Here is a 13467-nt window from a genome sequence, read left to right as displayed (position 1 = left end):
TGTAATTGGCCTGATGTCTGAACACTTTTCTGCCACAAGTGTAGTGTCTGGCAGTAACCACAGGCTCTTCTTACAACATCTCTTCTGCCTGAATTCTAGTCTGAAGTCACCTGCTTGAATCCACACCCATCCTGAGCCAAGGAGCTTTTAGTTCAGGCATTCGTCATTTCTCCCCTGAACTAATGAAAGTGCCGTGAACCAATGTATTTTCCTTCAGATTTGATTTCATCCTAATCCATTTATAATATTTTCTAGTGAAATAATCTTCCAGGAATTCAGGTCTGATTGTCTACTTCTCCATCCTGGAATTCTGTATTGGCTTCTTGATGTCTTCATGATTTGGACACCCCTGCCTACTCCCCCCTGCCCTCCAACCAACTTTGCTACCTTTCATCCTTCCATAATTATTCAGAAGCCTTCTATTAACCAACCTTGTCAGTCTCATTACCTGCCTCCTCCCCTGGATGCTTCTAAAACTACTTGTAATTTTTTGACTTGGTCTTGCTTTTTCTGTGACCACATGCCTTTGTGCAAATTGTATCCTTACTGCCTCAAATGGTCTTTACCACAGGCCTTCCCTCTCTGCCTTGGTGTCTGCTGTCTAGCTTCTCCTTCAGAGTTGACCCTTGAGCAACATGGGTTTAGACTGGTTCAGGTCCACTTATACACAGATACTATTTTCCAAATAGTAAATACTGAAGTACTACACAGTCCCTGGTTGGTTGAATCTGAGGTTGTGGAACCCCTGATCTGAGGGAGCCATGGGTCTGCGGGACCAACTGTAAGTTACATGCAGATTCTCAGCTGCAGGGAGGGTTGGTGCCCCGACACCTGCTCCCCTCTACCACTGTCTAAAGACCAGCTATACTGTTGAAAAAAATCTATGTATATGTGGATCCTCCCTGTTCAAACCTATGTTGTTCAAGAGTCAGTTGTACTTGCATTTTAAGGATACTCTTTAAATTTAATTTTAATTAATCAATTTTTTATGTCTGTCTATTACTGTACCTTCCTCCTTTTAAGTCATACTTGCTTATTGTCTAAGCATATTGTAGGTGTTTTGTATATGTGTGCTGAATAAACCACAAAATGGATGAAAAGGAGAACAAAGTTCCTCTCCAGAGATTGTTTCATTAACACCATACTTAATCCAACTTGCCGAGGAGCCTGATAGTGGGAACTGTAATCAGACTAAGTTTGAGAATATGCACCCAATATTTTTTTAATATGGACCATTCTTTAAAGTGTTTATTGAATTTGTTACAGTATTGCTTCTGTTTTACGTTTCGGTTTTTTGACCCCTAGGCATGTGGGATCTTAACTCCCTTGACCATGGATCAAACCCACACTTCCAGCATTGAGAGGTTCAGTCTTAACTACTGGACCACTAGGGAAGTCCTGAGTACATGCACTCTTGATCTGAGGCCCATGTCTCTAGTTACTAGGTTTCTGATCCAGCTGAGGGTAGTTGAGCTCTTAATTCCTATTCTAGCTCTGCTGTTCATTGACTATCTCTGGGGAAGTCACATCAACTCCCAGAACTTATTTCCTCATACGTAATTGAAGGGACTCCCTGCTCTAATGCTTTGAATACCGTAAAGCACTAGGTGAAACATAGACATTATTATACAGCTGACCACATTTGAAACGTGCTGCTTCTTGTTTCTTTTGTAGTGTCCAAAAGACTGCTTATTACTTCTTCTACTTGTTTACTTAACAAAAAGTCTAATTATTCAAAGTGAAAGCAGTTATGTCAGCTGATGCTTCAGAAGGATTGGATGCCCAAGTGATAGTTTATGAGTCAGGTTTCTGTGTTTAAATCTGAAAGGAGCTAATTAAGTTTATTCTTTGCCCATGCTGGATTTTAAATTCTCTTAGGTTAAAAGATAAAAAAAAAAAAAAATTCAGTAGTTACAAAAGTGCAAAGCTTTTCAAGTCTGGAAGGAGGATCATATTTAAAAGATTTATATTGTTTGTGATTTGTGGCTAATCATGCATTTTTTAACCTGTATTTCAAATAGTCAAAATCACTAGCACATGAAAGTATGACTCATTAATAGCTTTTAATGTTTAAATTTTTAAAGAACTATACAATTACCATATAAAATTTGATTGTTTTAAGAGCCCATAGTTATTTCTTTCTAAAAGAAAGCAACAATAGTTTGTCTAATCCAAAGGATGAAATGTTTTTCTAAGCAAAAAGTAGCTTGTCATAAAAACCGGTCCATTTTTTCCCCCAGAGATCTGCTAAAGCAATTATAGTTTTAGGTTGAAACTGTAACATTAAAATAATTATTTTATATTTCCTATCTTAAACATTAAATGAAAGAAATTAATGATTTTGAAAAATAAGAAGGGGGAAAGAATTCCTGTTTGGATAAAGTACTCTTCATGGAACCTTTAAAATTTTGATAAAATATAATTGGAAGTTCAAGAATGGCCTTCAAAGAGGTATCAGAGAGTGACCCACTATTAAAATATTTTAAGGATCCAAGCCCCTTAGTTTTTAGCAAACTATCAATAATTTATGAGGAGAGTCAGTACCATCAACCACTTGGATGTAGTGTGCTTTAAAACCCATTCTTGGACCACAGATGCCTCAGAATGAAGTATCGTTTGTTCGTAGCTAGTATTATGTGGTGTTTTTCTCTTCAGATATTGTTGGAGTGTCGCTACAGAGAAAAAAAATCGCAGTCCTCTGAGTCCTCTATTTCTGATTAGAATGTTCTTTTGCTTGGGAGGAAACAGCCATGTTTGGTTTAAATATTCAGGCTCCTCTCCCCGCAGAGTTGCCTCTTTCCCCTTCTCTTTCCAGGGCCCGGCATCCTGTTTTCACGAGGCCCGCTGTCTGCCCTGGATGAGTAATCGGCCTGGCACCTGGTGCATTCAGGCAGGCCTGTGCAGCGGAATCGTCACACCTAGTTATGTCTGCACACCTGATGTTTTATTAACCAGTATTGATTTTTTACCCGGGGGACTTTTTTTTTTCTTTCTGCAAAAAGGCAACCTTGCAGGAGTGAAAGGCATTGCAGGGGCTGAATTTCTAATGAACCCCTTCTTTTCCTTTTTGTGACTCTTTAATGTGGCTTCATATTTTAAGCACCTGATCTGAAATTTCATTTTCAGCAATTCCATTTCAAGAAATCCTTTTAAATCTTGACTTTCTGTAAGGTTATTTTTTCAAGATGGTGCTGCTTGACTGAAATGCTCAGTAGTGCCTGTAAATCTGAGCATTTTGTTCTAGGTTGCGATGAGGCAGGCTCACATGCAATGAAATAGAGAATTTGGAACTCTTTGAGGACTGCTTAGAGAAATAAAAGGCAAGAGAAACCTCATGTCTTATTTCAGGTAGTTCCTAAAGTTTCTTCTTGTTTCTTTAGGGTTAGTTCAAAGAATTAAGTAGCCATGGGATTTATGAACTAGTGTTTTGTGTCATACTATGAATATGTAGCTGAGCAGTAGTTTGTGTGACAGAAAAGGATTTTTTTCTTTTTTGCATTCAAAAATGAATATTGGCAATATCATTTACTTTTAGTGAGGTGTTCTAATGATGATAGTATAAGTACATCAGAGTTTTTGCATATCTCAATGTGGCATGGATTTTCCTTTCTACAAAAGAATACTTTGTTGTGTGTGTGTATGTCTGTGTGTGTGTGTTTGTTGAACTTAAATGATAGCACAGATTTACACATTTGCCATAAATGAAGGGGAGTTTCTTAATCATTCTCTTTAGACGCTGAGTTCAACCATAGGTTGATCGTGCTTTCACAAATACCTTTTAATTTGCTGCCTCAGTCCATCAGCCATTGTGTACAGACCGCATGCACACCATTAGTTGTCAGCAGATGGGGGTCCTCATGAGTCATTCTGACAGCTAGCTTGCACGATCACAATAAAGTAGGCCCTGTTCTGCGATTTCCTTGAAGCTGGAAACAAGCCTTCTTGAAGGAATGTGTATCTTCCACGGCATTGCAGATCACTTACACATTAAGTGTCTTGACTTTGCAGATGGTTTAATTGCTAATTGTATGGATGGTCCATTAAGAAACTGACCCCTCTACCCCTCTATTCTTCTTACAGTTCTTGGCACTGGGCACACATTATGGCAAGGTTTATTTACTTGATGTCCAGGGGAACATCACTCAGAAGTTTGATGTAGTAAGTATCCAGTATAAAATAATGTATAAACTGAATTTCATGCTAAAATTTGTGCTTTAGAATATTTGTTTTAGCCATTTGTTTTAAGAGCATAAAGAGTCATTATCAGTTAAATCAAGAGTGCTAAGAGCTCTACTCTGAACTTTATAGCCCATGCTAAAAATTTTAAAGGTGAACTTACAAAGAGAGAGGTCTATTTATAGGTATACACATACACACATTATATATTTTCATTGGTATCTTCTATATAAAATCCTTTTAAAAATGTATTTTTTATGAATCTGTTTAATTGCATATCTTTAGGTAATTGTAGCCATCTATTTGGCTTTAAGTGGAGCATTTAAAATACCCCTATGTGTCTTCATTTTAAATTGTAACAATGTGGGATGTCTAGGTGGATTGTTATTAAAGTAAAAAGTATTACTTTTAATGGTGATTCATGGTGCTGATTTACATAGCCGGGGGCGGGGGGTGGGTGTTGGGGGGATGGGGGTGTTGTGGAATCCTTGAAGTGTGAAGCCCCTCATTTGATGACTAATGTCAGTTGTAAGAACATGCACCATCATCTTCTCCAGATGCCGAATGTAATTGAAAATTGATTGATCACCTTGATGGTTCAGTTTATCTCTTCTAAATATATAAAGCTAATATTTTATGTGAATGTTTTGAGGGTTGAACTCTTAGGGAATTATATTGATTGAAAGAGAAGAGCCAGGCTTTTTATTTCTTTAACTGTGATTTGGAATCACCGAGGATGAAAGCAGTGTTGAATTTGAAGCTTCATTTTGGTGTTTAAGATGGGCCTTGAAAGTATCAAGTGTCCAAGGCTGTGAGAATATGAACCTTTGGGATTAAAAAGGTGATCATTTTAGGGAGCAGATGTTCCTTTTGTGAAGAAAGACTCAGCACTTGTTGAAAGATTCTTCATGAGGAATTGGTGTAATTTACAAAGGAGACCACAGTTTCTAAAGCTGACACATTGTATATGAAAGGTTTCAGGGTGCTTTGTTTTGCTTTAAGGAAAGAGAACCACAAATAAGGAAGGAATCCTTGGAATTTTTGGAATAGTCCAGGGAGAGAAATATGCGCTCTAATCACTGATCCCATCCGGTAAATGGTGGGTTCTTGTTTTGTTTCAGCGTCTCTTTGAGACAAGAGGAATATACCTTTATTTTTTGTTTGGCCACACCATACAGAATTTGGGATCTTAGTTCCCCAACCAGGAATCGAACCTGTGCTCCCTGCATTGAAAGTGCAGGGTCTTAACCACTGGACCACCAGAGAAGTCCAAGGGGGACATACTGTTGACCTTTTCTTTTCTCCCTACTTGACTTTGGATGCCCATTTTGATGATTTAACAAGCATTTGGTCTTTCCATTGTTGTTCAGTCGCCCACATATACCTATGTGGTATAGGACCTAGCCTCTTTGCGACCACATGGACTGCAGCATGTCAGGCCTCTCTGTCCCTCACCATCTCCTGAAGTTTGCCCACATTCATGTCCATTGCATCAATGATGCCATCCAGCCACCTCATCCTCTGATGCCCTCTGTTCTTTCTGCCCTCAATCTTTCCCAGCATCAGGGAATTTTCCAGTGAGTCAGCTGTTCACATCAGATGACCAGAATACTGGAGTTTCAGCTTCAGCATCAGTTATTCCAGTGAGTATTCAGGATTGATTTCCCTTCAGATTGATGTCTTTGCTGTCCAAGGGACTCTCAGGAGTCTTCTCCAGCACCACAGTTCGAAGGCATCAATTCTTTGGTGCTTTGCCTTCTTTATGGTCCAGCTCTCAAAATCATATGTGACCACTGGGAACACCATAGCCTTTAGTATATAGACCTTTGTCAGCAGAGTAATGTCTCTGCTTTCAACACACTGTCTAGGTTTGTCATAGCTTTCCTGCCAAGAATCATACGTCTTCTGATTTCATGGCTACAGTCACCATCTGCAGTGATTTTAAAGCCCAAGAAGAGGAAATCTGTCTCTACTTCCACGATTTCCCCTTCTGTTTGCCATGCAGTATGGGGCCAGATGCCATGATCTTAGGTTTTTTTAACATTTAGTCTTAAGCCAGCTCTTTCATTCTCCTCCTTCATCTTCATCAAGAGGCTCTTTAGTTTCTCTTCACTTCCTGCCATTAGAGCAGTACCATCTGCATATCTGAGGTTGTTGATGTTTCTTCTGCGTATTTTGATCCCAGTTTGTAACTCATCCAGCCTGGCGTTTCTCACGATGTGCTCAGCATACATGTTAAACAAACTGGGTGACAGCAGATAGCCCTGTGGTACTCCTTTCTCAATCCTAAACCAATTGGTTGTTCCATACAGAGTTCTAACTGTTGCTTCTTGACCCACATACAGGTTTCTCATCCATTAAAGCATGAGCTGGTGCTGGGCAGAGCTCTCTTCACTTTGAAGAAAAAGCTTGCTTGGGTGCTGTCTTAAAATTCCAGCTCCAGTTTAATGATTCTGTTAACAGTCTGCTTCTAAGTAAGTCTTTTTAACATTGTATAGAAACTACTTGACTCCTAAGGTTCACAAGACAGACACTGCTGGTTTCATGGCCAAAAGAGAAACCAGGAGAGACGCTGTAGGAGTTTATTCATGTCCCCTTCCTTCCTTCCTTTCGTGTAGGCCTCATGTCTGCTCCCTGTAAGCCTTCAGCTTTATCTTCTCTGATGTTAGTTTTATGTCAGGTATATTCTACATCCTTTTCCAGGTAATTCCTGGTTCTCTGTATTTAGTCCTGCCCATATGACATCTTTGAAATTTAAGTTCTTTGTAGCTTGCACTTATTTTTTGGTGGGAGAGGAAGATGGTTTGGTGCTCTTTTTGTTTGTTTACCTGACCCCAGAATTTAATAGTCTGCTGTAGAGAAGTTTTTCATGAAGCTATGAGTCTGCATGAACCATTACCATATTAGGTATATGACTTTGAGGTGACAAATTTCAGAATGTCATATTTTGAAAGGAGCCTTAATCTTTACCTTCTCATTTCAGATGAGTTTTCTGCTTTGTTATTTTATTTTCCCATTTCTGATGATGTGTTTGCTTGCGGCAGGTGGGGCTCTGTATCAGTGCTCTTGATAAAGCATTCAATTCTGAAAACACCATTATGGCTTTAATTTGTAAATTTTCTCTGCAATGATTGCCATATTCAATCAAGAACTGTTTTCTTTATTTGAAATGCAGCAAGAGTGAAGCAAGTATTAAAAAAATTAGTGAATTACTTCTAGGTGAAACTAATTTAAACAAATTAAAATTAGATAAAATAATACCTTACCCTTGCATAACACTTTTTTTATTTTCTCAAGAACTGTCTCTTTAACCCATTCATTGTATTTATAGTTTTTGATTGAAGTAATGAAGGTGTATTCACAATTCTCATTTATTGATAGGCTTTTGTTTGGCAGAGGATGGGGACATAAAAGAATCTTTATTTTTAAACGATTTCCCAAATGATTCTGCTATTTGTATTGGAATAGAGTCATTGCATTAGGTGCTGTATAACTTGACTTTAAATGTATATGATATAAAAGAAGAAAAAACTAAACAAATCATTCTGCATGTTGAAAGTGATTTGCTTTCCCATTAATATTTCAGGAGAAATACTGATTAGCAGATGGCTTACTAATGACTTAGCAATTCCACTCCTAAGTACACATTCAAGAAAACTGAATCCAGTGCCTGTGGCCCCCCAAATATGTATGTGTAGAAGAATGGTAATAGGTTAATTTGTAATAACTCCAAACTAGAAACAACCCAAATGTTCGTCCATAGTAGAATGGATAAACCAATGATGGTGTATTCTCAGTGATTAAAAAGAAGAAACTATTGCAACATGCAGCAACATGAATGAATTTTACTGTCTTATTGTTCAACCAAAGAAGCCAGACAAATGTGTACATGTTGCATGATTCCATTTATGCTGATCAAGGGAAGACAAAAATCACAGTATGGTGATAGAAGTCAGATTATGATTTGACCTGGGAGAGAGCACAGGTAGAATCTTCTGCAGTATTAATAATTGTCTCTATCTTGGTCTTTCCCGGGTGTATACATGTGTAAAAATCACTGAACCACATGTCTGAGATTTGTGTACTTTATTCTTTGTGAGTTATGCCTCAGTAACATGCACACATGCACATCCCTCCACATGTGTATGTCTCTCTAACCTTGCTGCTGCTGCTGCTGCTAAGTTGCTTCAGTCGTGTCTGACCCTGCGACCCCATAGAAAACAGCCCACCAGGCTCCCCCGTCCCTGAGATTCTCCAGGCAAGAACACTGGAGTGGGTTGCCATTTCCTTCTCCAGTGTATGAAAGTGAAAAGTGAAAGTGAAGTTGCTCAGTCATGTCCGACTTAGCAACCCCATGGACTGCAGCCTACCAGGCTCCTCTGTCCATGGGATTTTTCAGGCAAGAGTAGAGCAGTGCTCAAATTATCCTTTGCCTGTTGAAGCAACCTTTTCCTCTACTTGTTCCTAAATACCAGCACATTTTCCAAGTTGGTATCTTGTTCAGAGATCTTTATATAAATGAATCACTTTCTTACACTGTATTTTCTTCTATCATTACATGAAAAGGTTGATAGAGAGGAGCCTATGCTACCCACCCATTTATGACTCATCTTTGTTGATCAAAAGTGAAAACCACCAGGGTGATGGTTTATTTTGCATGTTGATGTTGAGATTTCAATACATCTGAAAGGATACCTATTAAAATGCTTTAGCCACACATGTGTTTTTTAAAGATTTTATCCCTAGGTATAACTTTATATTAATTCAGATTGAATTGATAAAGTTCACTTTTACTTAACTCACAGAATAAAAATTAAAATAGGCCTAGCTTCTCAGGTAAAGGGCTCAAGTTGCTTAGAAAATTGCCTGCTTGAATATGGATCAGATCATATTCTCCTCAGTAAAGGTTGTCTTAATTGCTTACACAGTGTATGACATATGACTTCAAAATCCTTAGAGAATCTCAAATTCCTTTTAAGTTCCCACATGGTGTCCATACCCATATGATGTCATTAATCATAGTAGTTACTTTCTCTTTAATAGCCTTCTTAACTATATTAACTTGTTGTTTTTGTTGTTCAGTCTCTCGGTCATATCTAATTGTTTGTGACCCCATGGACTGCTGCACGCCAGGCTTTCCTGTCCTTCACTGTCTCCCAGAGCTTGCTCAAACTCATGTCCATCGAATCGGTGATGCCATCCAACCATCTCGTCCTCTGTTGTCCCCTTTTCTCCTGCTTTCAGTCTTTCCCAGCATTAGTGTCTTTTCTAATGAGTCGACTCTTTGTGTCAGCTGGTCACAGTATTGGAGCTTCATTTTCAGCATCAGTCTTTTCAATGAATGTTAAGGGTTGATTTCCTTTATGATTGACTGGTTTGATCTCCTTGTTGTCCAAGGGACTCTCGAGAGTCTTCTCCAACACCACAGTTCAATTAGGAATACTATGAAACAGTGAGCAAATTATTAACTAGGAATACTTACTTTGAAGCGATGAGCAAATTATTTTTGGAGCCTTATTTCATGTGTTTTAAATCTTTATTCTTCTAAGTGTGCCAGATGGAGAGCAAAGAACTCCACTGACCAAGCAAATCTCTGCCCTTTAGGTGAAGGCTCTTTTCTTTTTTAAAAAACAGAAAATGCAGAGGTTTGGCTCTCATGGCGCCATGATAGGAGACGTTAGTTAAGTACCTCTAAAGTGGGTGGTTACAAAAAGAAAGGGGTCAGAAAGCAAAGTAAAATTGAACAGCCTTACTGGGAAGTTTATAAATTCAAAGTTTATCTCTTGAAGAAGTGGGCTCAGGGTACTCCTTGAACTCCATGTAGTAGAGTCTATTGGTATTTCTATTCCTGGTTTTTTTTGTTGTTTTAAATTTTTTTGAAATGGAGTTGATTTACAATGTTGTTTTTCAGGTGTACAGCAAAGCAACTCAATTAAACACTCACTCACATATATATGTATATATATTTCTTTTTTACATTCTTTCCCATTATAGGTTGTTACAAGATATTGAGTATAATTTCCAGAGCTATATAGCTATATAGTAAGGTCCTTTTTTGTTATCTATTTTATATATATATATACATATACATACATACATACACATACACACACACACACACACACACACACACACATATATATAGTAGTGTGTATATTTAAATCCCAAACTCCTAATTTATCACTCCTTGCCCCTTTAGTAACTGTGTTTCTTTTCTGTCTGTGAGTCTGTCTGTTTCTCTTTCTTATGTAAGTTCATTTGTGTCTTTTTGTTTTTTTAGATTCCTGCATACAAGTGGTATATGATTTGTCTTCCTCTGGTTTACATCACTTAGTATGATAATCTATAGATCTATGTATGTTGCTGCAAATGGCATTGTTCTATTCCTTACTGCTAATATTGGTACTTTCTTTTGATCACAGGAAATTAAAAACCTAGATTTCTGTGAAAACTAGCTCACAGTGCAGTAACTTAACACCCCGCTAAGAGGTCTGAGCATCCAAGACCCTTGTCATATGGCCAAAACCTGTGTTTCTAGGATCAGTTTTAGTGTCTTTCCTCCCTAGTCACTGTGATCTACTCGCTGTCTTCTGGGTATTGACTTGGATATGCTCGTTCTAACCTTTTAATCACATATTCCAAGGAAGTCCTTCTTCCATTAAGTCCCATTCTTTCTGTGATGTGCGTGTCCTGAAGTGTCCTCTCCTTCAAACCCCTGAATTATTTCTGTTTTCATTTGAAGTGTTAATACCGCATCGTGTCAATTCCAGCTTCATGTTCACACTCAGGCTTTTGGAGGGCGGGGCCATATCTCCTGCAGTACCTCTCCCCTCTCTCTCCCTCTCGCTTGTCTCTGGGGATTTTTGCTACCCAGTAGACATACTGGCTGATGATATTATCTTGAAACATACCCAGGAAACTGGTCCTTTTTCTGTCATTACTTAGCCTCCCAGGAGGGCCTCTGAATCAGATCTCCACTCTATTGTGTATTATTCAACCCTCACCTTCCCATTGGATTTGTAATTAGAAATTTCTGTATTGCTCTCAGAATGTTTTCACTCCTACTTATGGAAAGTAAGCCTGTCATTCAGTGATACTTGGCAAGTTTTTAAGATATACTCAGACTTTTCCTAGTTGCTGTGGGAATTCTTAGTCAATAAAATGTAGAAGCTGAGGAGACTTTGGAGATCATTCTAGATATAAAAGGTGCCAAGTCAGACGCTGGAGGGGAACTGGACTCGAGCTGCTTTGTTGCTCTATTCAGTGCCCACGTACTCTTCTGCTCTTCTCTTCTGATTCATTCTAGGCCTTCCTCACATACCTAAGACATTTTCCTCCCCTGAGGTTTAAAACGATGTTTTTTTGTGACTGAATCCTGCCTGGGAGTGAGTGACCATGGTCTCATTTTTCTCTGAGGGCTTTGGGACTCAGTCATCTTTGGATTGCATTTCTGGCCTTTGGCTGCTCTCTTTGGTGTAGAGGAATTCATCTATACTATAAATCAGCTCCTGTTTTCCTTTTTTTGGGTATTGGTATATAAATGTTGTTTGTAGGCTCACCCATCTTTATTTTTACATTTCAGCAAAAGAAATGATTATCTTTTTTCTTCTTGCTTTCTTGGCCAACATAATCCTGAAATTTGAGTGTTCCTTTAATCTCACCTTCTTAGATTGCATGTTTAATATTCAAAAACATGTCTTTTATTTTTTCCATGGTTTAGGCATCTCCTTCTCTTCTGGAATATCCAGTACTTTTGTCAGTATTTATTTGTATCTGTGTTGAGGTCATTCCATCCAGAAAATGTGTTTCCTGAGGCAGTTTCTCTAATTTCTCTTTGCATCCTTCGTGCTCAGCATAAAAGCTAGTGATTGTGAGAAATTGATGAAACCTGGCTGCACCAATAGTTCTGTGTCTGTAAAGTCCCATGTATCTGGACCTTATTCCAGATGATCAAGGTCTTATACCTTCCTGTTCCTGTTCTCCATCAAGATGATTATGGGGCTTTGCTGGTGGCCCAGAGGCTAGTAAGACTGTGCTTCCAATGCAGGGAGTGAATTGGATACCTGGTCTCAGAGAACTTGCTCCTGCATGTTGCAGCTGAGACCTGGAGTGGGCAAATAAATAAGATATTAAGAAAGATAATTGTATGTATATTAAGGGGAATCATATGGGCATGACCATCTCTTTGAGAGTAAATACAAATCCCAGGCATTCATTATTATCCTGAAGAAGCCAGCTCTTTGAGGCTCATTCATAGTGTGTGTGGGGTGATGATTCATTAAAAGAACCCTCGGAGCAGATCTAAAAACATGAACAAAGATAACCCTGCTCTACTGTTGGCCATAGAGTACTTCTTTATCAACCTGAAGCACATCCCATCCATAGTGTGCAATTCCAGATGCGGCATCATTATTTGGCAAAGTCAGAACAGTAAAAGGATCATGAACAGTGTGGAGACTTAGAGGAGGAGTGTTCAAGTTTGTACATGTGTGGAAGTGAGATCTGAGGTGAATCTTGAAGGATGAGCATTTCTTGATTGTTGGAGTAGATTTAGACAGAGTATTGCATGCTTCCTATGAAACAGGATGTCACAGAGGGCAGGGGATGTTGGTCATATACCTAATCTGCACATACATTTTGTTCTTCCTCCAATAGCTGGAATATGAAGGACTGGAGAGGAAAGAATGGATCCTGAGATGCAATGAGAGCAAATTAGGCAGGAGCTTTGCCAGAAGGATGGAAGGAAAAACAAAAGAAGTGTTTTCCTGAGTGTATTCGTGGGGGTTGGGTTTGGAGTGTTGAGGGAAGTGAGAGAAACCCCAACAGGGATGGGAAACTGGGTGTCCTGAACCAGAAGACTATATATGGATACGAGAGTCTGTGTATACAATTTAATAACAAATAAACTCTGGGAGGTGGTAAAAGACAGGGAAGCCTGGCATGCTACAGTCCATGGGGTCACAAAGAGTTGGACATGACTTAGCAACTGAACAAGAACAACAGTAACAGCTTATACCTTGAATTTTTTTGGTTCATGATAGACTTTTTGGTCTGTGGAAACCCTGACAGAGTATGTTTCAAAATAAGGGTGTATTACTTCTTCCTTAAAACAAAGTCTGTTTTTCTATCTGAATTGTTTAGTTTTTTAAATGAAAGTGAAAGTGAAGTCGCTCAGTCACGTCTGACTCTTTGCGACCCTGTAGACTGTAGTCTACCAAGCTCCTCCGTCCATGGGATTTTCCAGGCAAGAGTACTGGAGTGGGTTGCCATTTCCTTCTCCAGAGGATCTTC

At 38.8% G+C, this 13467-nt stretch overlaps 1 protein-coding gene and 1 non-coding gene across 2 annotated transcripts in view; one reads left to right on the top strand and one right to left on the bottom strand.

Annotated features, from left to right (window-relative positions):
• The window catches only part of VPS41 (VPS41, HOPS complex subunit), a 200147-nt gene that overhangs the window by 47963 nt on the left and 138717 nt on the right, over positions 1-13467 (top strand). Inside the window, exon 4 of the mRNA XM_005679350.3 lies at positions 4081-4158. Within this exon, the coding sequence (XP_005679407.2) occupies positions 4081-4158 (78 nt within the window). The remainder of the gene's footprint in view (positions 1-4080; positions 4159-13467) is intronic.
• Positions 5370-5442, bottom strand: TRNAE-UUC. Its single transcript has one exon. It is a non-coding gene; the product is annotated as a tRNA-Glu (tRNA).

The sequence above is a fragment of the Capra hircus genome, chromosome 4 (genome assembly GCF_001704415.2).
Source record: "Capra hircus breed San Clemente chromosome 4, ASM170441v1, whole genome shotgun sequence".
NCBI lineage: Eukaryota > Metazoa > Chordata > Mammalia > Artiodactyla > Bovidae > Capra > Capra hircus.
Note: the sequence above shows the minus strand (reverse complement) of the source record. Positions and strands in the feature narration are given on the sequence as shown.